Raw genomic sequence first — 27,160 nt, 5'->3', positions numbered from 1 at the left:
TACCTACTAACTACTGTACCTAGTGTACTTACTAACTACTGTACCTAGTGTACTTACTAACTACTGTACCTAGTGTACTTACTAACTACTGTACCTAGTGTACTTACTAACTACTGTACCTAGTGTACTTACTAACTACTGTACCTAGTGTACTTACTAACTACTGTACCTAGTGTACCTACTAACTACTGTACCTAGTGTACCTACTAACTACTGTACCTAGTGTACCTACTACTGGACCTAGTGTACCTAACTACTGTACCTAGTGTACCTACTAACTACTACTAACTACTGTACCTAGTGTACCTACTAACTACTGTACCTAGTGTACCTACTAACTACTGTACCTAGTGTACTTACTAACTACTGTACCTAGTGTACTTACTAACTGGACTGTACCTAGTAGTGTACTTACTAACTACTGTACCTAGTGTACCTACTAACTACTGGACCTAGTGTACCTACTAACTACTGTACCTAGTGTACCTACTAACTACTGTACCTAGTGTACCTACTAACTACTGTACCTAGTGTACCTACTAACTACTGTACCTAGTGTACTTACTAACTACTGTACCTAGTGTACCTACTAACTACTGTACCTAGTGTACCTACTAACTACTGGACCTAGTGTACCTACTAACTACTGTACCTAGTGTACCTACTAACTACTGGACCTAGTGTACCTACAAACTGGATCTGTGTACCTACTAACTACTGGACCTTGTACATTTAACTCATTTACCTAGACGTACCTACTAACTACTCCAGTGCCTACTACCTGGACCTAGTGTACCTACTAACTACTGGACCTAGTGTACTTACTAACTACTGTACCTACAATACCGACAAACTACTGTACCGACTACATTTACATTTAAGTCATTTAGCAGACGCTCTTATCCAGAGCGAATACCTACTGTACCGACTACCTACTGTACCGACTAACTACTGTAACTACTCTACCTACTCTACCTATAGTAACTACTCTACCTTTAGTAACTACTCTACCTACTCTACCTATAGTAACTACTGTAACTACTCTACCTATAGTAACTACTCTACCTTTAGTAACTACTCTACCTATAGTAACTACTCTACCTACTCTACCTATAGTAACTACTCTACCTATAGTAACTACTCTACCTATAGTAACTACTCTACCTACTCTACCTATAGTAACTACTGTAACTACTCTACCTATAGTAACTACTGTAACTACTCTACCTATAGTAACTACTCTACCTACTGTAACTATTCTACCTATAGTAACTATTCTACCTATAGTAACCACTCTACCTACTGTAACTAATCTACCTATAGTAACTACTCTACCTACAGTAACTACTCTACCAACTCTACCTACTCTACCTATAGTAACTACTCTACCTATAGTAACTACTCCACATACAGTAACTACTCTACTTACTGTACTTACTCTACCTACTCTACCTACAGTAACTACTCTACATACTACCTACTTGAAGTAACTGCTGTAACTGTTGTCTGTCTGCAGTGTCTTTGTAGATTAGCTATACTACTGTATCTTTGTAAACTGTACCTGTTTGAAGTGAACTTTTAATTGGTGGTGTGTCTAATCCCCCTCCCTCCCCCCTCTCTCCCCCTGTCCAGGTAACATCACCACACGCATCCGTACTCCAGAGTGTGGTTCAGACGACGCCATCAAGTCTATCCTGGAGCAGGCCAAGAGAGAGCTGCATGTGCAGAAATCTGGTGAGTGTCATCCTCTCTGCACCTTGGTCAAATATGATGCCGCTTGTCCCTAGATGACTGATGGAATAACATGACAGTTGTCCCCACTCTTGTGGAATAGGAGGACAGTTGTCCCTAGATGACTGGTGGAATAGGAGGACAGTTGTCCCTAGATGACTGATGGAATAAGATGACAGTTGTGCCCACTCTTGTGGAATAGGAGGACGGTTGTCCCTAGATGACTGGTTGAATAGGAGGACAGTTGTTCCTAGATGATGACTGGTGGAATAGGAGGACGGTTGTCCCTAGATGATTGGTGGAATAGGAGGACAGTTGTTCCTAGATGATGACTGGTGGAATAGGAGGACGGTTGTCCCTAGATGATGACTGGTGGAATAGGAGGACAGTTGTCCCTAGATGATGACTGGTGGAATAGGAGGATGGTTGTCCCTAGATGATTACTGGTGGAATAGGAGGACGGTTGTCCCTAGATGATGACTGGTGGAATAGGAGGACAGTTGTCCCTAGATGATGACTGGTGGAATAGGAGGACGGTTGTCCCTAGATGATGACTGGTGGAATAGGAGGACGGTTGTCCCTAGATGAATGACTGGTGGAATAGGAGGACGGTTGTCCCTAGATGATGACTGGTGGAATAGGAGGACGGTTGTCCCTAGATGATGACTGGTGGAATAGGAGGACAGTTGTCCCTAGATGACTGGTGGAATAGGAGGACAGTTGTCCCTAGATGACTGGTGGAATAGGAGGACGGTTGTCCCTAGATGAATGACTGGTGGAATAGGAGGACGGTTGTCCCTAGATGATGACTGGTGGAATAGGAGGACGGTTGTCCCTAGATGATGACTGGTGGAATAGGAGGACAGTTGTTCCTAGATGATGACTGGTGGAATAGGAGGACAGTTGTTCCTAGATGATGACTGGTGGAATAGGAGGACAGTTGTTCCTAGATGATTACTGGTGGAATAGGAGGACAGTTGTTCCTAGATGATGACTGGTGGAATAGGAGGACAGTTGTTCCTAGATGATGACTGGTGGAATAGGAGGACAGTTGTTCCTAGATGATGACTGGTGGAATAGGAGGACAGTTGTTCCTAGATGATGACTGGTGGAATAGGAGGACAGTTGTCCCTAGATGACTGGTGGAATAGGAGGACGGTAAATTGTCCAGTGCATTCTCAAAGTATTCAGACCCCTTCCCTTTTTCCTATTTTGTTGTTACAGCCTTGTTCTAAAATGTTCTCTTTTTTTCATCAAACTACACACAATTCCCCATAATGACAAAGCATAAACTGTTTTTTATTGATTTTTGCAAATGTATTAAAAACAAAAATACATCGTTTTCATAAGCATTCAGAACCTTTGCTATGAAAATCAAAATTGAGCTCAGCTGCATCCTGTCTCCATTGATCGTCCTTGAGATGTTTCTACAACTTGGAGTCCACCTGTGGTAAATTCATTTGATTGGACATGATCTGGAAAGGCACACACCTGTCTATACAAGGCTCCACAGTTGACAGTGCATATCTGAACAGAAACCAAGCCATGAGGACAAAGGAATTGTCAGTAGAGCTCTGAGACAGGATTGTGTTGAGGCACAGATCTGGGGAAGGGAACCAAAACATGTCTGCAGCATTGAAGGTCCCCAAGTACACAGTGGCCTCCATCACTCTTATATGGAAGAAGTTTTGAACCACCAAGACTCTTCCTAGAGCTGGCCGCTTGGCCAAACTGAGCAATCAGGGGAGAAGGGCCTTGGTCAGGGAGGTGAACAAAAACCTGATGGTCACTCTGACAGAGCTCCAGAGTTCCTCTGTTGAGATGGGAGAACCTTCCAGAAGGACAACCATCTCTACAGCACTCCACCAATCAGGGCTTTATGGTAGAGTGGCCAGACGGCAGCAACTCCTCAGTAAAAAGCACAACAACCTGCTTGGAGTTTGCCAAAAGGCACCTAAAGGACTCTGACTGTGAGAAATGAGATTCTCTGGTCTGATGAAACCAAGATTGAACTATTTGGCCTGAATACCAAGTGTCACGTCTGGAGGAAACCTGGAACCATCCCTGCTGGGCTTTATAGAAGAGTGGACAACAAAAAAGCCATTGCTTAAAAGAAATAAAGAGGGTAACACGTTTGGTGTTCGCCAAAAGGCATGTGGGAGACTCCCCAAACATATGGAAGGTACTCTGGGCTTTTTGGCCATCAAGGAAAATGCTATGTCTGGGGCAAACACAACACCTCTCATCACCCCGAGAACACCACCTCCACAGTGAAGCATGGTGCTGGCAGCATCAAGCTGTGGGGATGTTTTTCAGCGGCAGAGACTGGGAGACTAGTCAGGATCGAGGGAAAGATGAACGGAGTAAAGTACAGAGAGATCCTTGATGGAAAGCTGCCCCAGAGCTCTCAGGACCTCCCACTAGGGAGAAGGTTCACCTTCCAACAGGACAATGACCCTAAGCACACAGCCAAGACAACCCAGGAGTGACTTTTGGACAAGTCTCTGAATGTCCTTGAGTGTCCCAGCCAGAGCCCGGACTTGAACCTGATCGAACATCTCTGGAGAGACCTGAAAATAGCTGTGCAGCAACGCTCCTCATCCAACCTGACAGAGCTTGAGAGGATCTGCAGAGGTGTGCCAAGCTTGTAGGGTCATACCCAAAAGAATGGAGGCTGTAATCGCTGCCAAAGGTGCTTCAACAAAGTACTGAGTAAAGGGTCTGAATACTTATGTAAATGTCATATTTCAGTTGTATATATATTATTTTGTATACATTTGCAAAAATGTCTAAAAACCTGTTATCTGCTTTGTCATTATTGTGGTATTGTGCATAGATTGATGGGGGGGGGGGGACGATTTCATAGATTTTAGAATAAGGTTGTAACATAAAAATTGAAGGGGTCTGAACTTTCCCGAAAGCACTGTATAGTGGTGTTTCTTATTCAAATACATCACTGGAGAATACTATCTTCTTAGACAATTAACTTACTCAGAATTGAGAGAGAGAGAGAGTCTCTGATATCCGTTATCTCCTTTCTCCCCCCCAGCAGACTTCTCCCATGATCCTTCTCCTGGTGGAGGGCTGAGAGGAGGAGGAGGCGGTGGGTCGGACGAGGCCATCCGCTCCATCCTAGAAGAAGCTCGAAGAGAGATGGAGGCCCAACGGGCTGCTGTGGAACCCAGCCTCAAAGCCTCCTCTTCTTCCTCCACTTCATCCTGTCACTCCCAGAGGGACTTACTGGTCTCCCATCTGGCTGCCTCCTTCCCTGCCTACACCCCTCTGGCTCTCTCCCTGAAGAACACCCCCACCGCCCTCCCAGTCTCCCCCTCCTCGCCCTCAACAGTCCTGGACTTCAGCTCCTGTGTGAAGAGGGAGGACAGGGGAGTGTCAGTGCCAGACCGCCTGGCTGATGGGGTGCCCAGGCTGGGTCGGAGCTCTGAGGGGTCTGTCCGGCCTGGAGGGGGGCACCGGAGGGAACAATGGTGGAGCAACATGAACCCAGACCCCCGCAGAGATACACTCACACTGGGGGGAGAGGAGAACCACACCCAGGAGGACTCTAAAGAGGTGAGTACCACAGTCCGAATAAACACACAAGCTCTTGGTGAGAACACTGTGACTCACTACACTGGGGGGGGGGTGGAGTCTCTCCACATTTATCACAGCCATCCAGACTCTCATTCTGTCTGTTAGTGTCTCACATACCTCATTTATAATCAACCCAGCTCTAAAGTAATCACTCCGCTTTGAACTCAACACAATTCATTGTATACGTAACCTAGTTAATGTGTGTGTGCTTGTCTCTGTATCTGTTTAGCCATTCCATAACGTGTATGAGTGACTGATGTTTGTGTGTGTGTGTGTGTGTGTGTGTGTGTGTGTGTGTGTGTGTGTGTGTGTGTGTGTGTGTGTGTGTGTGTGTGTGTGTGTGTGTGTGTGTGTGTGTGTGTGTGTGTGTGTGTGTGTGTGTGTGTGTGTGTGTGTTAGGCTCTTTCCCTGGGAAGTATGTGTGACAGCGTGGGGTCTCGGCAGAACCCTTGGAGCAAGATGACCTCCAGAGGCCTGCGTATGCAGCTGTGGCTGAACGGTGACCTGAGCCAGAACACACACATCAAGCCTGCTCACAACCAAGGTAATGGTGTGTGTGTGTGTATTGACTAACAACTGGCTGACGATCATCTCTCAATTAGGCCCACCTCAACTTAGTCAACTGCAGAGCTATAAATGAACAGAATCACACTGCTGGCTCATATGCAGCTCCACACACACACCCTGGGTGAGGAGCACTGCTATGGAGTGAGTGAGCTGCCAATAATAGCTTGAGAGAATTTTTGATCATTTCAATAAACAAATAGATGATACCTCCTGTTCTTATTCTCTGTGATTTAGTTCCTATTCCAACTCAGACAAATGACATCGTGACTGACTGAACTGAATGAAGGATGAATTAAATGTTGAAAGATGTTGGAATGACAAGATACACGCATCATGTATGCTCTGCTTATTATTTGGCTAGTACAGTGCCTTGTAAAAGTATTCATCCTCCTTGCCGTTTTTCCTGTTTACTTGTTTCAAAAAAATCTAAAACAGAAAATTGGTTGCTCATTGCGTTTACTTGATAGCTACCTACACAATTAGCTAGCGAGAACAAAGTGTTAATAAGATAAATTCATTTCAAAAGATTCAAAGCAATTCAAAATAAATCCATATTGGGCTTTACAATCATTTACAAAAAGAATTAGAATTTTTCAAATTATAAAAAATAAAATGACAGTAACGATTTTTTTTAAAGAACTTGCAGTGTTTTGTGTTGGCGGTTGTCCTATCGGTCTGTGGTTCTAGACTTTAGGGAGGTTCTTCGAATAGATCTTGGATCAGCTTCCCCAAGTACAAACCTGAACTAAATACTTACAAGGTTGCACACAGAACAGACCTTGGGTCAGTGCTTATGTATTTACCCCACTTTGCTATGAAGTACCTAAATAAGATCTGGTGCAACCAATTACCTGTGTGCAATCTAAGTGTCACATGATCTCAGTATAAATACACCTGTTCTGAAAGGCCCCAGAGTCTGCAACAAAACTAAGCAAAGGGCACCATGAAGACCAAGGAGCTCTCCAAACAGGACAGGGACAAAGTTGTAGAGAATTACAGATCAGTGTTGGGTTATAAAAAATATTATCAGTAACTTTGAACATCCCATGGAGCACCATTAAATCCATTATTAAAAAATGGAAAGAATATGGCACCACAACAAACCTGCCAAGAGAGGGCCGCCCACCAAAACTCACAGACCAGGCAAGGAGGGCATTAATCAGTGAGGCAACAAAGAGACCAAAGAGAACCCTGAAGAAGGTACTCTGGGCTTTTTGGCATTCAAGGAAAATGCTATGCCTGGCGCAAACCCAACACATCTCATCACCCCGAGAATACCATCCAGCATCATGCTGTGGGGATGTTTTTCATCGGGAGGGACTGGGAAACTGGTCAGAATTTAAGGTATGATGGATGGCGCTAAATACAGGGAAATTCTTGATGGAAACCTGTTTCAGTTTTCCAGAGATTTGAGACTGGGACAGAGGTTCACCTTCCAGCAGGACAATGCTAAAGCAACACTCAGGTGGTTTAACCTCTGTAGGCTAGATGGGACGCTACCGTCCCACCTGACCAACATCCGGTGAAATGGCAGAGCGCCAAATTCAAATTAAATTACTATATTTATTCAACTTTCATGAAATTACACATGCAATACACCAAATTAAAGCTACACTTGTTGTTAATTCAGCCAACGTGTCAAGATTTCAAAAAGGATTTACGGCGAAAGCAAACCATGCTATTATCTGAGGATAGCACTCCATCAAACAAACACAGACGATCATATTTCAACCCGCCTGGCGCAACACGAAACTCAGAAATAAAGATAAAATTCATGCCTTACCTTTGATGAGCTTCTTCTGTTGCCACTCCAATATGTCCCATAAACATCACAAATGGTCCTTTTTCCCCGATTAATTCCATAATTATATTTCCAAAATGACCATTTATTTGGCGCGTTTGATCCAGAAAAACACCAGTTCCAACTCGCGCAACATGACTACAAAATATCTCAAGTTACCTGTAATCTTTGTCCAAACATTTCAAACAACTTTCCTAGTACAACTTTCGGTAATCAATCTAATTTAAGACGGGATAAACTGTGTTCAATACCGGAGGAAAACAAAGTGGAGCGTGCTTTCAGGTCACGCGCCTCTAATAAACAGCACACTTCACTCAACCCTCGTTCTGAACAGGGCTACTTCTTAATTTCTCAAAGGAAAAACATCAACCAATTTCTAAAGACTGTTGACATCTAGTGGAAGTGATAGGAACTGCAAGCAAGTGCCTTAGAATTCTAGATTCCCATTGAAACCTCTTTGAAAAGAGTGACCTCAACAAAAAAAATCCTGGATGGTTTTTCCTCTGGGTTTCGCCTGCCAAATAAGTTCTGTTATACTCACAGACATCATTCAAACCGTTTTAGAAATTTCAGAGTGTTTTCTATCCAAATGTAATACTAATAATATGCATATCCTAGCTTCTGGGCCTGAGTTTATGAGCAGGCAGTTTACTTTGGTTTACTTTGGGAACGCTTTTCATCCAGACGTGAAAATACTGCCCCCTATCCCAAAGGGAGAAACATTTAAATGTCTTGGAATGGCCTAGTCAAAGCCCAGACCTCAATCCAATTGAGAATCTGTGGTATGACTTAAAATATTGTTGTACATCAGCGGAACCCATCCAACTTGAAGGAGCTGGAGCAGTTTTGCCTTGAAGAATGGGCAAAAATCCCAGTAGCTAGATGTGCTAAGCTTATAGAGACATACCCCAAGAGACTTGCAGCTGTAATTGCTGCAAAAGGTGGCTCTACAAAGTCTTGACTTTGGGGGGTGAAAAGTGGTAGGCATGTTGTGTAAATCAAATGATACAAAAATCCATTTTAATTCCAGGTTGTAAGGCAATAAAATAGGGAAAATGCCAAGGGGGTGAATACTTTCACAAGCCACTGTAGGTAAATGGTCCGACATTAGGGTATAATGACTCTATGGCTGAATCCCTCCAGAAAGGCATCTTCTGAGGCTGAGGGGTTATTTTCTGAAGGCGCATGGTGCTGTGGTGCTGCATGGAGATCACAAGCTCTTCATCTGGGCAGCAGTGTTGCGATGGAGGGAATAACCTATACGGAGACTACCTAACATGGAACCCAAACCGGCTGCGCGCGTGCGCCATCGTATTTACATTTATTTTGTCCCCCTACACCAAACACCAAACAAGTTAAAATATCAAAACAAACTCTGAACCAATTGTATTAATTTGGAGACAGGTCGAAAAGCATTAAACATTTATGGCAATTTAGCTAGTTAGCGTGCACTTGCTAGCTAATTTGTCCTATTTAGCTAGCTTGCTGTTGCTTGCTAATTTGTCCTGTGATATAAACATTGAGTTGTTATTTGACCTGAAATGGACAAGGTCCTCTAATCCGCCAATTAATCCACACAAAAAAAACGGTCAACCGAATCATGTCAAGTCATCTCGCTTCCTTCCAGGCCTTTTCTTCTCTTGACATTATAATGCGATTGGCAACTTTCATAAATTAGGTGCATTACCACCACCGACCTTGTTTGTCATTCAGTCACCTACGTGGGTATAACCAATGAGATGGCACGTGGGTATAACCAATGAGATGGCACGTGGGTATAACCAATGAGATGGCACGTGGGTATAACCAATGAGATGGCACGTGGGTATAACCAATGAAATGGCACGTGGGTACCTGCTTCTATAAACCAATGAGGAGATGGGAGAGGCAGGACTTGCAGCGCGATCTGCATCAGAAATATAACTGATTTCTATTTTAGCCCTTCGCAAGGCAGACGCTTGTTGGCGCGCGTGAGCAGTGTGGGTGCAAGTATTGAATAACATAGATTTCTACATTTATTTTGCAACACTTGCGTCGCGCTCGTGTCACCCCTTCCCTCCCTCCCTCTCTCTCCCTTTCCACCCCAGCTCTGTTGATAGCTGGGGAGTTGCTACAGTACCATTATGTTACCCCTTCTCCCCTCCCCCCTCCCTCTCTCTCCCTTTCCACCCCAGCCCTGTTGATAGGTAGGGGGTTGCTACAGTACCATTATGTTACCCCTTCTCCCCTCCCCCCCTCCCTCTCTCTCCCTTTCCACCCCAGCCCTGTTGATAGCTGGGGGGTTGCTACCATTTTCTCACCCCTCCTCCTCTCTCGCCCCTTCCCTCCCTCCCCAGCCCTGTTGTCAGGCCTCTGTTTTGGCAGCAGGGTCTCTCTAGGCACAAGGAGGACATAACCCACACTGACTGCTCTCCATGACTGCTCTATTCCAGCCTTCTGCAAAACAGGACAGAGACAGGGAGGGGACAGAGGGCATTATGGGAGGGAAAAAGAGACCCTACGAATACATCTCTTTTTGTTTGCAGATCTGAAGGAACTGGATAAGGTCTTCCAATGAGTTTAGAGGAGATTCAGCCATACTGTTAATCCCTATTGAGTTGTCTCTCTCTCAGACCTGCCAGCAGTGAGGGGCTAGAGGTTTCCTTCTGACTGCAGTGTTTATTAACCCCAGTCCTGGGGACTCACAGGCGGGCCCTAGAGGCTTCCTTCTGACTGGGCTTGTTGACTGCAATGTGCTCACTCAGTGTTTATTAATCCCGGTCCTGGGGACTCACAGGGGGGCCCTAGAGGCTTCCTTCTGACTGGGCTTGTTGACTGCAGTGTGTCCCCTCAGTGTTTATTAATCCCGGTCCTGGGGACTCACAGGGGGGCCCTAGCACTACACCTCATTCCACTATTCAGCTCATCATCATGTCATTAAAAAGTGCTAGAGCAAAAACGTGCACTCCTTTGGTTCCCAAGGACCAGGATTAAGAAACATTTCATTAAAAGGATACTTTGGGATCTTCCCAGAGTCAGATGAACTCATATGTATACCATGTTTGTCTGTGTCCAGTATGAGGTAATCTCGCAAACCAATGTTAACGGGTTTTAGCTCAATGACTGGAAGTCTATGGGTATCTACTGGCATGCATACCGTACTGACCTACTGTACTGTCTGCTCCTGCCTTGTGTTTTCTCTCCTCCAGCAGAGGGCCAGACCTCAGCCAGCTGCAGCCCTGCCCCAGCAGAGGGCACTCCCAGCCAGACCTCAGCCAGCTGCAGCCCTGCCCCAGCAGATGGCACTCCCAGCCAGACATCAGCCAGCTGCAGCCCTCCTCCAGGGTCACCACTGAGCTCTGCTGAGGAGTCACTCAATGGTTTAGGGGGCGACCGGGACCCTCTGGCCCCCCAGGCCCCGTCTCTGGATCCCCCATCTGGTGAGCCCTCGGGGGGAGAGTCCCAGCCCGGTACGCCCCTGCCACTCCCTGGCCCCATCACAGGCCTCAGCATCCAGGAGACAATAGCCATGTCTCCAGAGCTGGACACATACGTCCTCACCAAGAAGGTCAAGGAGGTTCTGACTGATAACAACCTTGGTGAGACTCAGACTTTTACGATACCTTCAGTCTCTGTTTTCTCCTTCCTCTTCTCTCTCTCTTCCCTTCTTTATTCTCTCACCTATTTCCTGTTTTTATTTATTTATATATATATATATATTTTCCTCTGTCGTTCACTTATAGTTTCACCCCATCTCACTTTAGATTAATCTCCACATACAAGCTCTCCAGTCCTCCAGCCTGACCCCTTCTCTCTCTACTCTCTCTCCCCCCAGGGCAGCGTCTGTTTGGGGAGAGTATCCTGGGTCTGACCCAGGGCTCGGTGTCTGATCTGTTGGCTCGGCCTAAGCCCTGGCACAAGCTGAGTCTGAAGGGACGTGAGCCATTCGTCCGCATGCAGTTCTGGCTGCAGGACCCACACAAAGTGGAGAAACTGATGGACATGAAACGCCTGGAGAAGAAAGGTAATGATCTCTCTCTCTCTCTCTCTCCGCATTCTGTCTCTCTCACGGATAATAATTAGCTCTATTGGATGTGACATCAGGTGGCCCTCTACGGACGTGCTTCATCAATTATAAACCGCAGCAGTCAGCGATTACTATCATTTTTCCTCCCCCCTTTTTAAAAATGTAACATTTTATTTAACTAGACGAGTCAGTTAAGAACAAAGTCTAATTTACAATGACTGCCTAACCCCGGCCAAACCCGGACGACGCTGAGCCAATTGTGCGTCGCCCTATGGGATTCCCAATCACAGCAGGTTGTGATGCAGCCTGGATTCGAACCTGTCTGTAGTGACGCGTTTAGCACTGAGATGCAGTGCCTTAGACCTCTGTGCCACTCAGAGTCCCTTACTGCACGGAGCCATTCATCCACTGCTTCCTGGTTCCATTCATCCACTGCTTCCTGGTTCTGTTCATCCACTACTTCCTGGGTTCCATTCATCCACTGCTTCCTGGGTTCCATTCATCTACTGCTTCCTGGTTCCATTCATCTACTGCTTCCTGGTTCCATTCATCCACTGCTTCCTGGTTCCATTCATCCACTGCTTCCTGGTTCCATTCATCCACTGCTTCCTGGTTCCATTCATCCACTGCTTCCTGGTTTCCATTCATCCACTGCTTCCTGGTTCCATTAATCTACTGCTTCCGGGTTCCATTCATCTACTGCTTCCTGGGTTCCATTCATCTACTGCTTCCTGGGTTCCATTCATCTACTGCTTCCTGGGTTCCATTCATCTACTGCTTCCTGGGTTCCATTCATCCACTGCTTCCTGGTTCCGTTCATCCACTGCTTCCTGGTTCCGTTCATCCACTGCTTCCTGGTTCCGTTCATCCACCGCTTCCTGGTTCCGTTCATCCACCGCTTCCTGGTTCCGTTCATCCACTGCTTCCTGGTTCCGTTCATCCACTGCTTCCTGGTTCCGTTCATCCACTGCTTCCTGGTTCCGTTCATCCACTGCTTCCTGGTTCCGTTCATCCACTGCTTCCTGGTTCCGTTCATCCACTGCTTCCTGGTTCCGTTCATCCACCGCTTCCTGGTTCCGTTCATCCACCGCTTCCTAGTTCCGTTCATCCACTACTTCCTGGGTTCCGTTCATCCACTACTTCCTGGGTTCCGTTCATCCACTACTTCCTGGGTTCCTTTCATCCACTGCTTCCTGGTGTACACATCAGTCTCTCTCTTCCTAGTGAGACTTAAAGGTAGACTCAGCGAGATGCCGTTGCGTGCATGAAGTCAACTAAGAGCGTTGAAGCGCGTGGCTAAACTTCTCTGCTGCTTCGGCCCCATAGACACCACATTGTATCAACGTGAAACACCACCCGTCCGGATACTCTGCGTGAGCTCAGTCTTTCATCACGCTCATCTAAATATCTGCAGTACTATTAGTTTGCTACATCATCTCGCTGAGTCTTAACTTTTAATGATCTTTCTTGCATTGATTTGATTTAGCTTAACTTCTATCAGAGTAGGAAGGACATCGCTGCTTTGTTTCTCTCTCGGCTGTACTGAAGATAGATGGCTAGAAAGTCATGGACGCCAGCAGTTTGTTTTCAGAAGGCATTATGTGGCCAGCAGGCCTGGCTTCCCTAGCCTGGGTACCAGTCTGTTCCTAGTCTCTTTAATATAGCCTGGGTACCAGTCTGTTCCTGGTCTCTTTAATATAGCCTGGGTACCAGTCTGTTCCTGGTCTCTTTAATATAGCCTGGGTACCAGTCTGTTCCTGTTCTTTAATATAGCTGGGTCTCTGTTCCTGGTCTCTTTAATATAGCCTGGGTACCAGTCTGTTCCTGGTCTCTTTAATATAGCCTGGGTACCAGTCTGTTCCTGGTCTCTTTAATATAGCCTGGGTACCAGTCTGTTCCTGGTCTCTTTAATATAGCCTGGGTACCAGTCTGTTCCTGGTCTCTTTAATATAGCCTGGGTACCAGTCTGGGTACCAGTCTGTTCCTGGTCTCTTTAATATAGCCTGGGTACCAGTCTGTTCCTGGTCTCTTTAATATAGCCTGGGTACCAGTCTGTTCCTGGTCTCTTTAATATAGCCTGGGTACCAGTCTGTTCCTGGTCTCTTTAATATAGCCTGGTCTCTTTATATAGCCTGGGTACCAGTCTGTTCCTGGTCTCTTTAATATAGCTACCAGTCTGTTCCTGGTCTCTTTAATATAGCCTGGGTACCAGTCTGTTCCTGGTCTCTTTAATATAGCCTGGGTACCAGTCTGTTTCTAGTCTCTTTAATATAGCCTGGGTACCAGTCTGTTCCTGGTCTCTTTAATTAGTCTGGGAAACAGTCTGATTTGCTCTTTAATATAGCCTGGACCAGTCTGTTCAATATAGCCTACCAGTCTCTGTTCCTGGTCTCTTTAATATAGCCTGGGTACAGACCTGGGACCAGGCTGATTTGCTACAATGGGACCAGGCTACTCTTTAATAGACCTGGGACCAGGCTACTGCTACTGGGACCAGGCTACTGCTACTGGGACCAGGCTACTGCTACTGGGACCAGGCTACTGCTACTGGGACCAGGCTACTGCTACTGGGACCAGGCTACTGCTACTGGGACCAGGCTACTGCTACTGGGACCAGGCTACTGCTACTGGGACCAGGCTACTGCTACTGGGACCAGGCTACTGCTACTGGGACCAGGCTACTGCTACTGGGACCAGGCCTAGCTACTGGGACCAGGCTACTGCTACTGTGACCAGGCCTAGCTACCCCAACTGTTTCTGTGCAGGTGGTCAGTGTCCCATTGAGCATGCCCACAGCAGGCCTGGAGTTAAGAGGCTGAACCACATGTTGGAGGTCACTGAGTGCAGGCAGCAGGATGAGGTCAGAATAGAGCTGTGGGAGTGGACCTGACCAATAGCAGAGCTAGGAGGAAAGGCAGACAAACCATGAGTTGACTCTGTCGTGTATCACGGTGAAGTTAGACACATGTACATGGCCTTGTAGGCTTGTGCTGTATTTGGGTTTCTCTTCTCTGTTATTGGATCAGTGTGTACTGTACTGTACTGTACTGTACTGTACTGTACTGTACTGTACTGTACTGTACTGTACTGTACTGTACTGTACTGTAGGAGATTAGAGAATGTCAAATCCATGCTGTCATTTTCACATTAAGGCTGTGGTGTTTTCAGAGGCTGACTCTGTCCTTGTATTGCTACAGTTAGACATTACCGCCCCCTAGTGGTTGTTGGTACTAGTACACTGTGTGCTTAACTACAACAAAATCTCATCCTTTTTCTGTCTCTCCCCAGCCTACCTGAAGAGGCGCCACAGTTCGCTGAGTGACGGCCATTCTGTGGACGGTGGCCTGGCAGGGCCAGACTTCCTCCAGAGTGCCAGCCCCCAGCACCAGCAGCCTCCTCAGCTGTACCAGAAGAAGATCCGAGTGGTTCTGGGTCCCGAGGAGAAGGAGGCTCTGAAGAGGGCTTACCAGGAGAAACCCTACCCCTCCCCCAAAACCATTGAGGAGCTGGCCTCCCAGCTTCACCTGAAGACCAGCACTGTTATCAACTGGTTCCACAACTACAGGTCAGTTACTGCACTATCAGGCTAAGCTTAGGGTGTGGGATCTAAAGTACAACTCATTTGGGTTGTTTGTCCCGTGTGCCTTTTGAAGATCTTCTTCTGTTGGCACTCCAAAATGTCCCATAAACATCACAAATGGTCCTTTTGTTCGATAATGTCCTTCTTTATGTCCCAAAAAATGTCAATTTACCTGTAAATTGTTACCTGTAAACTTGGTCCAAACATTTCAAACAACGTTCCTAATCCAACCTCAGGTACCCTAAAACGTAAACAATCGATACAATTTAAGACTGAGTAAACGGTTTCTAAAAAAAACAAAGTGGAGTGCGCTCCTGTTCACGTGCACCAAAACAGTAGAGTCCACCTGGAGTGACACTTACAATGAATAGGGCTACTTCTTCATTACTCAAAAGAAAAACCTCGAACAATTTCTAAAGACCGTTGACATCTAGTGGAAGCCCAAGGAACTGGAGCCAGGTTCCTAATAATAAGGGTGTCCCATAGAAAACCATTGGACAATCCCATGACTTCAATTTATTTTCCCCTGGATGGTTTGTCCTCAGGTTTTCACCTGCCAAATCAGGGTGCTATACTCAGGCCTTATTTGAACATTTTTAGAAACGTTAGTGTGTTTTCTATCCAAATCTGCCATTAATATGCATATCCTAGCTTCTGGGCCTGAGTAACAGGCAGTTTACTTTGGGCACACTTTTCATCCGGAGGTGAAAATACTACCCCCTACACAAGAGAGGTTAACCAGGTAGGGCAACTGAGAATGAGTTCTCATTTTCAACTGCGACCTGGCCAAGATGAAGCAAAGCAGTGCGACAAAAACAACACAGAGTTACACATAAACAAACATACAGTCAATAACACAGTAGGAAAATATATGTACAGTGTGTAAATGTAGAAGAGTAGGGAGGTAAGGAAATAAATAGGCCATAGAGGCAAAATAATTACAATTTAGCATAAACACTGGAATGATAGATGTGCAGATAATGTTGTGCAAGTAGAGATACTGGGTTGCAAAAGAGAAAGAAAAAATATGAGGATGAGGTAGTTGTGTGTGCTATTTTCAGATGGGCTGTGTACAGGTACAGTGATCGGTAAGCTGATCTGATAGCTGATGCTTAAAGTTAGTGAGGGAGACATAAGACTCCAGCTTCAGTGATTTTTGCAATTCGTTCCAGTCATTGGCAGTAGAGAACTGGAAGGAAAGGCGGCCAAAGTAGATGATGGCTTTGGGGATGACCAGTGAAATATACCTGCTGGAGCGCGTTCTATGGGTGGGTGTTGCTATGGTGACCAGTGAGTTGAGATAAGGCAGCGCTTTACCTAGCAAAGACTTATAGATGACCTGGAGCCAGTGGGTTTGGTGACGAATATGAAGCGAGGGCCAGCCAACGAGAGCATACAGGTGCAGTGGTGGGTAGTATATGGGGCTTTGGTGACCAAACGGATGGCACGGTGATAGACTGCATCCAGTTTCCGGAGTAGAGTGCTGGAGGCTATTTTGTAAATGACATCGCCGAAGTCAAGGATTTGTAGGATAGTCAGTTTTACAAGGGTATGTTTGGCAGCATGAGTAAAAGAGGCTTTGTTGTGAAATAGGAAGCCGATCCTAGATTTAATTTTGGATTGGAAATGCTTAATATGAGTCTGTAAGTGGAGTTTACAGTCTAGCCAGACACCTAGGTATTTGTAGTTGTCCAAATATTCTAAGTCAGAACCGTCCAGAGTAGGGATGCTGATCGGGCGGGCAGGTGCGGGCAGCAATCGGTTTTAGAGCATGCATTTATTTTTACTTGCATTTAAGAGCAGTTGGAGAACACGGAAGGAGTGTTGTATGGCATTGAAGCTCCTTCAGAAGTTTAATAGCAGAGTGTCCAAAGAAGGGCCAGATGTATACAGAATGGTGTCGTCTGCATAGAGGTGTATCAGAGAATCACCAGCAGCAAGAGCGATATCATTGATATATACAGAGAAAAGAGTCGGCCCAAGAATTGAACCCTGTGGTATCCCCATAGAGACTGCCAGAGGTGGTCCGGACAACAGACCCTCCGATTTGACACATGGAACTCTGTCTGAGAAGTAGTTGGTGAACCAGGCGAGGCAGTCATTCGAGAAACCAAGGTGGTTGAGTCTGCTGATAAGAATGAGGTGATTGATAGAGTCAACTCTTGACCAGGTCAATGAAGACGGCTGAACAGTACTGTCCTTTATCGATGGCAGTTATGATATCGTTTAGGACCTTGAGCGTGGCTGAGGTGCACCCGTGACCAGCTCAGAAACCAGATTGCATAGCAGAGAAGGTACGGTGGGATTTGAAATGGTCGGTGATCAGTTTAACTTTAGAGAGGCAGGGCAAGATGGATATAGGTCTGTAACAGTTTGGGTCTAGAGTGTCACCCCATTTGAAGAGGGGGGATGACCGCAGCAGCTTTCCAATCTTTAGGGATCTCAGACGATATGAAAGAGAGGTTGAACAGGCTGGTAATAGGGGTTGCAACAATTTCGGCGGGTAATTTTAGAAAGAGAGGGTTCAGATTTTCTAGCCCAGCTGATTTGTAGGGATGCAGAATTCTGGATTTGGGTGAAGGAGAAGCGGTGAGGGCTTGGGCATGTTTCTGCAGGGGGGGGGGGGGGGGCAGAGCTGTTGGTAGGGGTTGCCAGGTGGAAAGCATGGAAAAAAGTTATTTGAAATTCTCGATTATCGTAGATTTATCGGTGGTGACAGTGTTTCCTAGTCTCAGTGCAGTGGGAAGCTGGGAGGAGGTGCTCTTATTCTCCATGGACTTTAGTGTCCAAAAACTTTTGGGAATTAGTGCTACAGAATGCGAACTTCTGTTTGAAAAAGCTAGCCTTAGCTTTCCTAACTGGCTGTGTATATTGGTTCCACACTTCCCTGAAAAGTTGCATATCGCGGGGGCTATTCGATGCTAATGCAGTACGCCACAGGATGTTTTTGTGCTGGTCAAGGATAGTCAAGTCTGGAGTGAACCAGGGGCTATATCTGTTCTTAGTTCTACATTTTTTGAATGGGGTATGCTTATTTAAGATGGTGAGGAAAGCACTTTTAAAGAACTACCAGGCAACTACCTGCTCACAGAAGTGTTTTAGGGAGCGTTTGACAGTGATGAGGGGTGGTCGTTTTACCTCGGACACATTACAGACGCAGGCAATGAGGCAGTGATCGCTTATATTCTGGTTGAAGACAGCAGAGGTGTATTTAGAGGGCAAGTTGGTCAGGATTAAATCTATGAGGGTGCCCATGTTTACAATTTTAGGATTGTACCTGGTAGGTTCCTTGATAATTTGTGTGAGATTGATGGCATCTATCTTAGATTGTAGGACGACTGGGGTGCTAAGCATTTCCCAGTTTAGGTCTCCTAACAGTACGAACTCTGAAGATAGATGGGGGGAAATCAATTCATATATGGTGTCCAGGGAACAGCTGGGGGCTGAGGGGGTCTATAAGAAGCGGCAACAGTGAGAGACTTATTTCTGGAAAGGTGGATTTTTAAAAGTAGAAGCTCGAACTGTTTGGGCACAGACCTGGATAGTATGACAGAACTCCGCAGGCCCTCTCTTCATTTGATAGCAACTCTGCTCTCTTTGGCAGTTCTATCTTGACGGAAATGTTGTAGTTGGGGATGGAAATTTCAGGATTTTTGGTGGCCTTCCTAAACCAGGATACACGGCTAGGACATCAGGGTTGTCGGAGTGTGCTGAAGCAGTGAATAAAACAAACTTAGGGAGGAGGCTTCTGATGTCAACATGCATGAAACCAAGGCTTTTGCAGTTACAGAAGTCAACAAATGAGAGTGCCTGGGGAATAGGTGTAATGCTGGGGGCTACAGTGCCTGAGTTAACCTCTGCATCGCCAGAGGAACAGAGGAGGAGTATTATAAGGGTACAGCTAAAAGAACTGGTTGTCTAGTGCAATGGGAACAGACAATAAAAGGAGCAGATTTCTGGGTGTGGTAGAATAGATCCAGGTCATAATGTACAGACAAGGGTATTGTATGATTTGAGTACACTGGAGGTAAACCTAGGCATTTGAGTGACAATGAAAAAGCTTGCATCTCTGGAGACACCAGTTAAGCCAGGTGAGGTCTCCGCATGTGTGGGGGGTGTGATAAAAGAGCTATCTTAGGCATGTTGAGCAGGACCGGGGGCTCTACAGTGAATTCAAAGCGGTTGCCAAGGCATAATGACATTAGAGAGAGGCATGTGTAGCCAAATGATCATAGGGTCCAATGAGCAGCAATAGGTGAGTCAGGAAGCCGTTCGGAAGTCGCAACTTTGTTAGACGAGAGGGAGACACTGGGTTCAGAAAACGGGCCGGGGCTAGCATATGGGTCTTCGGCGACATCGCAATGGAAAAGCCTATTGAAACCACATCGGACAATTACGTCCACAGACCAGTCTCGATGGATCGGCGGGCCTCCGTGTCCACAATAAAGGGTCCAGGCCAATTGGCAAAGAGGAATTGTAGCCCACGAATTAGCTGCTGGTGGAGAAAAGCAGTCCGATATGCTCTGGGTTGATATCGCGCTGTGCAGACTGGCAGGTATTGACCGAGCTAAAGCTGGCTGGTGTCCGAGCTAAAGGTGAAGGCCGCTAGCCGCGGCTAACAATGACTAGTAGCTAGTTAGCTAGCTAGCTTCTAATGGAGGTTCCAGTTATGAAGTTTAAAAATAGCAGATCTGTACCGCATTGGGTGAGGCGGGTTGCAGGAAAGTATATTTAGAGCGTAGGTGGAAAGTGAGATTGAAATATATACGAGAAAAATGGAGATCCGACTATTTACACGGGACAAGACAAACACTCGTACGACTGCTACGCCATCTTGGATTTACATTACATATCACAACCAGCCCTGATTGCGAGTCCCATAGAGCGGCGCACAATTGGCCCAGTGTCGTCCGGGTTTTGGGGTAGGCAGTCATTGTAAATAATTATTTGTTCTTAACTGACTTGCCTATTTAAATAAAGGTTCAAATAAAATAAAAAATGGAAATTACATTTTTTTTACAAATCTAGAAACCTGATATTCCACAAATGACGTAATTTCAATGACGGGTATTCGTATGAACATTTCGGCTTTTATAATAAACTAGAACAATGTCTTTACGGTGTTACATATTGGGTTGTGGTACACAACATGTACTTCAAAAGCAGCTAGAATTCAATTAGGCCCAATATTGGCTCCATCGCAATTTAATACATCTTATTTTCTGGTGCTCTTAAATTTCATGTGGTGCTTCTAACTCTTTTGAAGTTGATAGCACCAGTGAAGTATGTTAATTAAGAGTCCTGTGTGGGATAGGAACAGAGCTATAACTAATTCATTAGACCATGTCTGTTCTGTTGCTGTGAATCCCAGTGCTGTGATATTACACACTATGGAGTTGGTGACTGTTTAGTTCAAATCTTCTTCTACTTACGGTCTTCTGGTTGACATATGATGTCCAGTTGTGTTTGAGGAGTCAGTCTTTAACCATCTGCTTTCCGTCCCTCCCCTCTTCATAGACCTAGTCTTTAACCTCTCTAGGGTATGTGGGACGCTAGCGTCCCACCTGGCCAACATCCAGTGAGATTGGAGAGCGCCATATTCAAATAAAGAAATACTCATCATAAAAAGTCAGTAAAGATTAATCTATTAAACATAGGTTTAAAGATGAACTTCTTCTGAATCCAACCACGGTGTCAGATTTCGCTTTATGGCGAAAGCATACCATACAATTATTTGAGAACATAGCCCAGCAGACAAATCATTACAAACAGTAACCAGCTAAGCAGAAGAGTTACACAAGTCAGAAATAGAGATAAAATGAATCCCTTACCTTTGATCTTCATATGTTTGCACTCAGAAGACATTCATTTATTCAATAAATGTTCCTTTTGTTCGATAAAGAATCTCTTTATATCCAAAAACCTCTGTTTTGTTTGCGTGTTTTCTTCAGTAATCCACAGGCTCAAACACAGTCACAATAGGCAGACAAAAAAAATCCAATTTGTATCCGTAAAGTTCGTACAAACATGTCAAACGATGTTTATATTCAATCCTCAGGTTGTTTTTAGCCTAAATGATCTGTAATATTTCAACCGGACAATAACGTCTTCAATATAAAAGGTAAACAAGAAAGGCGCGCATTCGGTCGCGCTAAATGAAAAGGCTCTGTGACATGGCAGGGTCCACTCATTCAGACTGCTCTTCATCCCTCATTTTTCAGAATACAAGCCTGAAACAATTTCAAAAGACTGTTGACATCTAGTGGAAGGCACAGGAACTGAGTCCTAAATCAATGGATACTGTAATGGCATTGAATAGAAAACTACAACAACAAAACAAATCCTACTTCCTGAATGGATTTTCCTCAGGTTTTCGCCTGCCAAATCAGTTCTGTTATACTCACAGACATTATTTTAACAGTTTTGGAAACTTTAGTGTTTTCTATCCAATTATACTAATTATATGCATATCCTATCTTCTGGGCCCGAGTAGAAGGCAGTTTAATTTGGGCATGCTTTTCATCCAAAATTTTCAAATGCTGCCACCTACCCTAGAGAAGTTAACCACCTGCTCTCCGTCCCTCCCCAGGTCTCGTATCCGCAGATAGCTCTTCATAGACCTAGTCTTTAACCCCCTGTTCTCCATCCCTCCCCAGGTCTCGTATCCGCAGGGAGCTCTTCATAGAGGAGATTCAGGCTGCAGGGTCAGCGGCAGCAGCTAAAGCAGGGGAGGGGGACAGCTGTGACGGGACAGAGTCCGATGGCACGGTGGAGGGTCGCCACCGGAGGCCTACAGGGCCAGAGGAGCACAAAGAGGCCTCTGAGGACCAGGACATGGAGGTCAGGGTTGAAGCTGGGGTGTCAGGTGGATCCCCTGTCCCGAGAAACTGCACTACCTCAGGTTCGGCCGGGCCGGGCTCCAGCAGCAGCAGCCTCTTCGGTCCCCCTGAGGCAGGTCTCTCTCTCTCAGCCCCAGCCAGTCACACCTCAACCCCGGCTAGGAACCCCAGGGACAATACCCTGCGCAAGAAGAAAGCTGCCAACCTCAACAATATCATCCACAGACTGGAGAAGGCTGCCGGCAAGGAAGACCCATCTGAGTGGGAGTTCTGAACCCCCCTCCCCTCACGCCCCTTCTCATGACCTCACAACCTCTGCCCTTTGACCCTCACCCTGGTCTTCTCCGATTGGACAGAAGAGGACAACAGCCAAAGCCAAGCTTAATGGCCATTTTTATACACAGTCTCGTTCCTGAGAGAAAGGAGAGAAGTGGTTCCCAAACCAAGATGTAGGAGAAGATATAATGAACTCTGAGAAGACAAAAAGGATTGAATCCTAGGCTCTCTCAATACTGAGTTTAGTTTTGTTACTGAGTAAAGCACTTAGTTGTCCTGCTGGCCACAGGGCCTGCTGTACCCCCAAACAGCATCAGTTACTGGCGGGCTTGCACCACAGACAGGCAGGAAGGCAGGCTGAGCTGGGGCTGTTTTAAAGGATGGATGGACGCACTCACAGGAGGAGAAATTCTTTAATGTGTTAATTTAGAAGAGATCCATTTTTTTCCCCTGTCAACTCGGTGTCCTGTCCCACAGAACTCCCCTCACGTAGTGACCTCACGTAGTGACCTCACGTAGTGAGCCCAGCCACCTCTTTCCCCCACACTGTCCAGTGGCTGTTTCAAACCTTTTGCCTTGTTCTCTCTCCACTGATGTGTGTTGTTTTAAGGGTTCCTGTGGCTTTTTAACCTTGTTACTCCAGTGTGTGTCTGTGTGTGTCTGTGTGTGTCTGTGTGTGTGTGTGGCTGAGGATCAAGATGATTCAGCTGAAGAGAAGAATCAAACCTAAAAAGGCCAAGTTTCCATAGTTACTGAGGGAAGAAGGACCCACACCCTGTGTGGTCCTGCTAGCAGCCATGTGATGGTGCTGAGTGGCAGGATGTCCCGTGCACCACTCAACGGAAGAGGAACCAGCTTTTTTTGTTCCCTAGTGTCCTCCAATGATGATTTTTTTTTTATACAGCAATTTGGTTGCCACTAAGAGATTGCACAGTCTATTGACTCTAGAGAGTACAAGTTAGAGAATTGTTTTTACAAAAGCTAAAAAAGAGAAGAGTTACCATTTTGAAACTTTAAAAAATGAAACTTGGTTAACTCCCAGTTGAAACGTGATTATATGATGAAACGCCGTAGTGAGCTAACGTAGTGATATATGTTGTCATTGTTCTGGGTTAGTAAGTGTACACCTCACTGTATAACCAACCTGCTCTGACCTGTTGTGTCTCTGCCAATGTTTTCATCACAAAACATATTTCCAGGCCAAATCAGGAAAATTGGACAGAACAACACAGACATGTCATTATCATCTGTTTGGTCAATAACACAGGCTGCTGTGTTCGTCAACATGCTGTGTTCGTCTACATGCAGAGAGGCAGGTGGCTTATACTAAAGTCCCACTCTACACACCCTACTCCACTCCACACACCCTACTCTACTCTACACACCCTACTCTACTCTACACACCCTACTCTACTCCACACACCCTACTCTACTCTACACACCCTACTCTACTCTACACACCCTACTCTACTCCACACACCCTGCTCTACTCCACACACCCTGCTCTACTCTACACACCCTACTCTACTCCACACACCCTACTCTACTCCACACACCCTACTCTACTCCACACACCCTACTCTACACACCCTACTCTACTCCACACACCCTACTCTACTCTACACACCCTACTCTACACACCCTACTCTACACACCCTACTCTACACACCCTACTCTACACACCCTACTCTACACACCCTACTCTACACACCCTACTCTACACACCCTACTCTACACACCCTACTCTACACACCCTACTCTACACACCCTACTCTACACACCCTACTCTACTCCACACACCCTGCTCTACTCTACACACCCTGCTCTACTCTACACACCCTGCTCCACTCCACACACCCTGCTCTACTCTACACACCCTGCTCTACTCTACACACCCTGCTCTACTCTACACACCCTACTCTGCTCTACACACCCTACTCTGCTCTACACACCCTACTCTACTCCACACACCCTACTCTACTCTACACACCCTACTCTACTCACACCCTACTCAACTCTACACACACCCTACTCCACACACCCTACTCTACTCCACACACCCCCTACTCTACTCCACACACACCCTGCTCTACTCTACACACCCTGCTCTACTCTACACACCCTGCTCTACTCTACACACCCTACTCTACTCTACACACACCCTACTCTACTCTACACACACCCTACTCTACTCTACACACCCTACTCTACTCTACACACCCTACTCTACACACCCTCTACACACCCTACTCTACTCCACACACACCCTACTCTACACACCCTACTCTACTCCACACACCCCTACTCTACTCTACACCCCCTACTCTACTCTACACCCCCTACTCTACTCTACACACCCTACTCTACTCTACACACCCTACTCTACACACCATACTCTACTCCACACACACCCTACTCTACTCTACACACACCCTACTCTACACACCCTGCTCTACTCTACACACTCTGCTCTACTCTACACACCCTGCGCTACTCCACACACCCTACTCTACTCCACACACCCTGCTCTACTCTACACACCCTGCTCTACTCCACACACCCTGCTCTACTCTACACACCCTACTCTACTCTACACACCCTACTCTACTCCACACACCCTGCTCTACTCCTCACACCCTACTCTACTCTACACACCCTACTCTACTCTACACACTCTACTCTACACACCCTACTCTACTCTACACACCCTACTCTACTCCACACACCCTGCTCTACTCTACACACCCTACTCTACTCCACACACCCTGCTCTACTCCACACACCCTACTCTACTCCACACACCCTGCTCTACTCTACACACCCTACTCTACTCTACACACCCTACTCTACTCCACACACCCTGCTCTACTCTACACACCCTACTCTACTCTACACACCCTACTCTACTCTACACACCCTACTCTACTCTACACACCTTGCTCTACTCCACACACCCTACTCTACTCCACACACCTTGCTCTACTCCACACACCCTACTCTACTCCACACACCCTGCTCTACTCCACACACCCTACTCTACTCCACACACCCTGCTCTACTCCACACACCCTGCTCTACTCCATACACCCTACTTAATACACCCTGCTCTACTCTACACACCCTACTCTACTCCACACACCCTACTCTACTCCACACACCCTGCGCTACTCCACACACCCTACTCTACTCCACACACCCTACTCTACTCTACACACCCTACTCTACTCCACACACCCTGCTCTACTCCACACATCCTGCTCTACTCCATACACCCTACTTCATACACCCTACTCTACTCCACACACCCTACTCTACTCCACACACCCTGCTCTACTCCACACACCCTGTTCTACTCCACACACTCTGCTCTACTCCATACACCCTACTTCATACACCCTGCTCCACACATCCTAACCACACACCCTACTTCATACACCCTACTCCAGATCCTTCTCCAAGGCTACAAGTCCCCTGTCCTTCATTCCACACGGTGTCACACTAGGCTATGGGTCATGAGTGTACGGCAGCTGTATGCTGTGTTTGTACATTCTGTAGCTAGTACTGTACACCTAGTGGTTTTGACCTTTATGAAAACTCTCTCCCTCACCCCCTCTCTCCCTCCCTTACCCCTCCCTTTCCCTCCCGTCCTTACCCCTCCCTCTCTCTCTCGTCCCTCCCGTACCCCTCCTTCTCTCCCTCCCGTACCCCTCCTTCTCTCCCTCCCGTACCCCTCCTCCTCTCCCTCCCCTCCTACCCCTCCTTCTCTCCCTCCCTTACCCCTCCTCCTCTCTCCCTCCCTTACCCCTCCTTCTCTCCCTCCCTTACCCCTCCTTCTCTCCCTCCCTTACCCCTCCTCCTCTCCCTCCCTCCCCCCCCCTCCCCCTTTCCCTCCCTTCCTTACCCCTCCATCCCTCTCTCGTCCCTCCCTTACCCCTCCTTCTCTCCCTCCCCATTACCCCTCCCTTTCCTCCCTTCCTCCTACCCCTCCCTCTCTCTCTCTCCCTCCCCTCTCTCCCTCCTTCTCTCCCTCCCTCCCCCTCCCTACCCCTCCTTCTCTCCCTCCCTCCCTTACCCCTCCTTCTCTCCCTCCCTTACCCCTCCCTTTCCCTCCCTTCCTTACCCCCCTCCATCCATCTCTTGTCCCTCCCTTTACCCCTCCTTCTCTCCCTCCCTTACCCCTCCTTCTCTCCCTCCCTTACCCCTCTCTCCCTCCCTTAACTCTCCCACTCTCCCTCCCTTACCCCCCTCTCCCTCCCTCCCTCCCTCTACCCCTCCCTTCCCTCCCTCCCCTCCCTCTCCCTCCCTTCTCTCCCTCCCTTACCCCTCCCTCTCTCCCTCCCTTACCCCTCCCTCCCTCCCTCTCCCCCCTCCCTCCCTTACCCCTCCCTCTCTCCCTCCCTTACCCCTCTCTCCCTCCCTTACCCCTCCCTCCCTCTCTCTCGTCCCTCCCTCTCCCTCCCTCTCTCTCGTCCCTCCCTCTCCCTCCCTCTCTCTCGTCCCTCCCTCTCCCTCCCTTTGGGGCTCTCTCGTCCCTCCCTCTCCCTCCCTCTCTCTCGTCCCTCCCTCTCCCTCCCATCTCTCTCGTCCCTCCCTCTCTCTCCCTCCGTCCCTCCCTCTCCCACCCTCTCTCCCTTACCCCTCCCTCTGTCCCTCCCTTACCCCTCCATAAACATCCTCTCTTAGTGCCTGTCAGCCCACTGCCTCTCTGTCGTGTGTGTTTTTTATTTTAATGTTCTGAATGGGGGGCGTTTCTCGTTCGTACTTGCACA

General features: G+C 46.9%; 1 protein-coding gene across 6 annotated transcripts in view; it reads left to right on the top strand.

Annotated features, from left to right (window-relative positions):
* The window catches only part of cux1b (cut-like homeobox 1b), a 149,024-nt gene that overhangs the window by 103,615 nt on the left and 18,249 nt on the right, over positions 1 to 27,160 (top strand). For 2 of the 6 annotated variants that reach the window (XM_046293671.1, XM_046293668.1), the window contains 7 exons: positions 1,633 to 1,734; positions 4,784 to 5,301; positions 5,722 to 5,866; positions 10,879 to 11,268; positions 11,505 to 11,693; positions 14,985 to 15,261; positions 21,933 to 23,848. The exons of 1 other annotated variant lie outside the window; for it this stretch is intronic. In XM_046293671.1, the coding sequence (XP_046149627.1) occupies positions 1,633 to 1,734; positions 4,784 to 5,301; positions 5,722 to 5,866; positions 10,879 to 11,268; positions 11,505 to 11,693; positions 14,985 to 15,261; positions 21,933 to 22,389 (2,078 nt within the window). In that variant the 3' untranslated portion in view covers positions 22,390 to 23,848. Of the gene's footprint in view, positions 1 to 1,632; positions 1,735 to 4,780; positions 5,302 to 5,721; positions 5,867 to 10,878; positions 11,269 to 11,504; positions 11,694 to 14,984; positions 15,262 to 21,932; positions 23,849 to 27,160 lie in introns of those variants that run through there. 3 more of the 6 variants (XM_046293670.1, XM_046293667.1, XM_046293669.1) reach the window with 2 other exon arrangements.

Source organism: Oncorhynchus gorbuscha, linkage group LG13, assembly GCF_021184085.1.
Source record: "Oncorhynchus gorbuscha isolate QuinsamMale2020 ecotype Even-year linkage group LG13, OgorEven_v1.0, whole genome shotgun sequence".
NCBI classification, from domain to species: domain Eukaryota; kingdom Metazoa; phylum Chordata; class Actinopteri; order Salmoniformes; family Salmonidae; genus Oncorhynchus; species Oncorhynchus gorbuscha.
The sequence above is the reverse complement of the archived record's forward strand: the minus strand, read 5'-3'. Positions and strand labels throughout refer to the sequence as shown.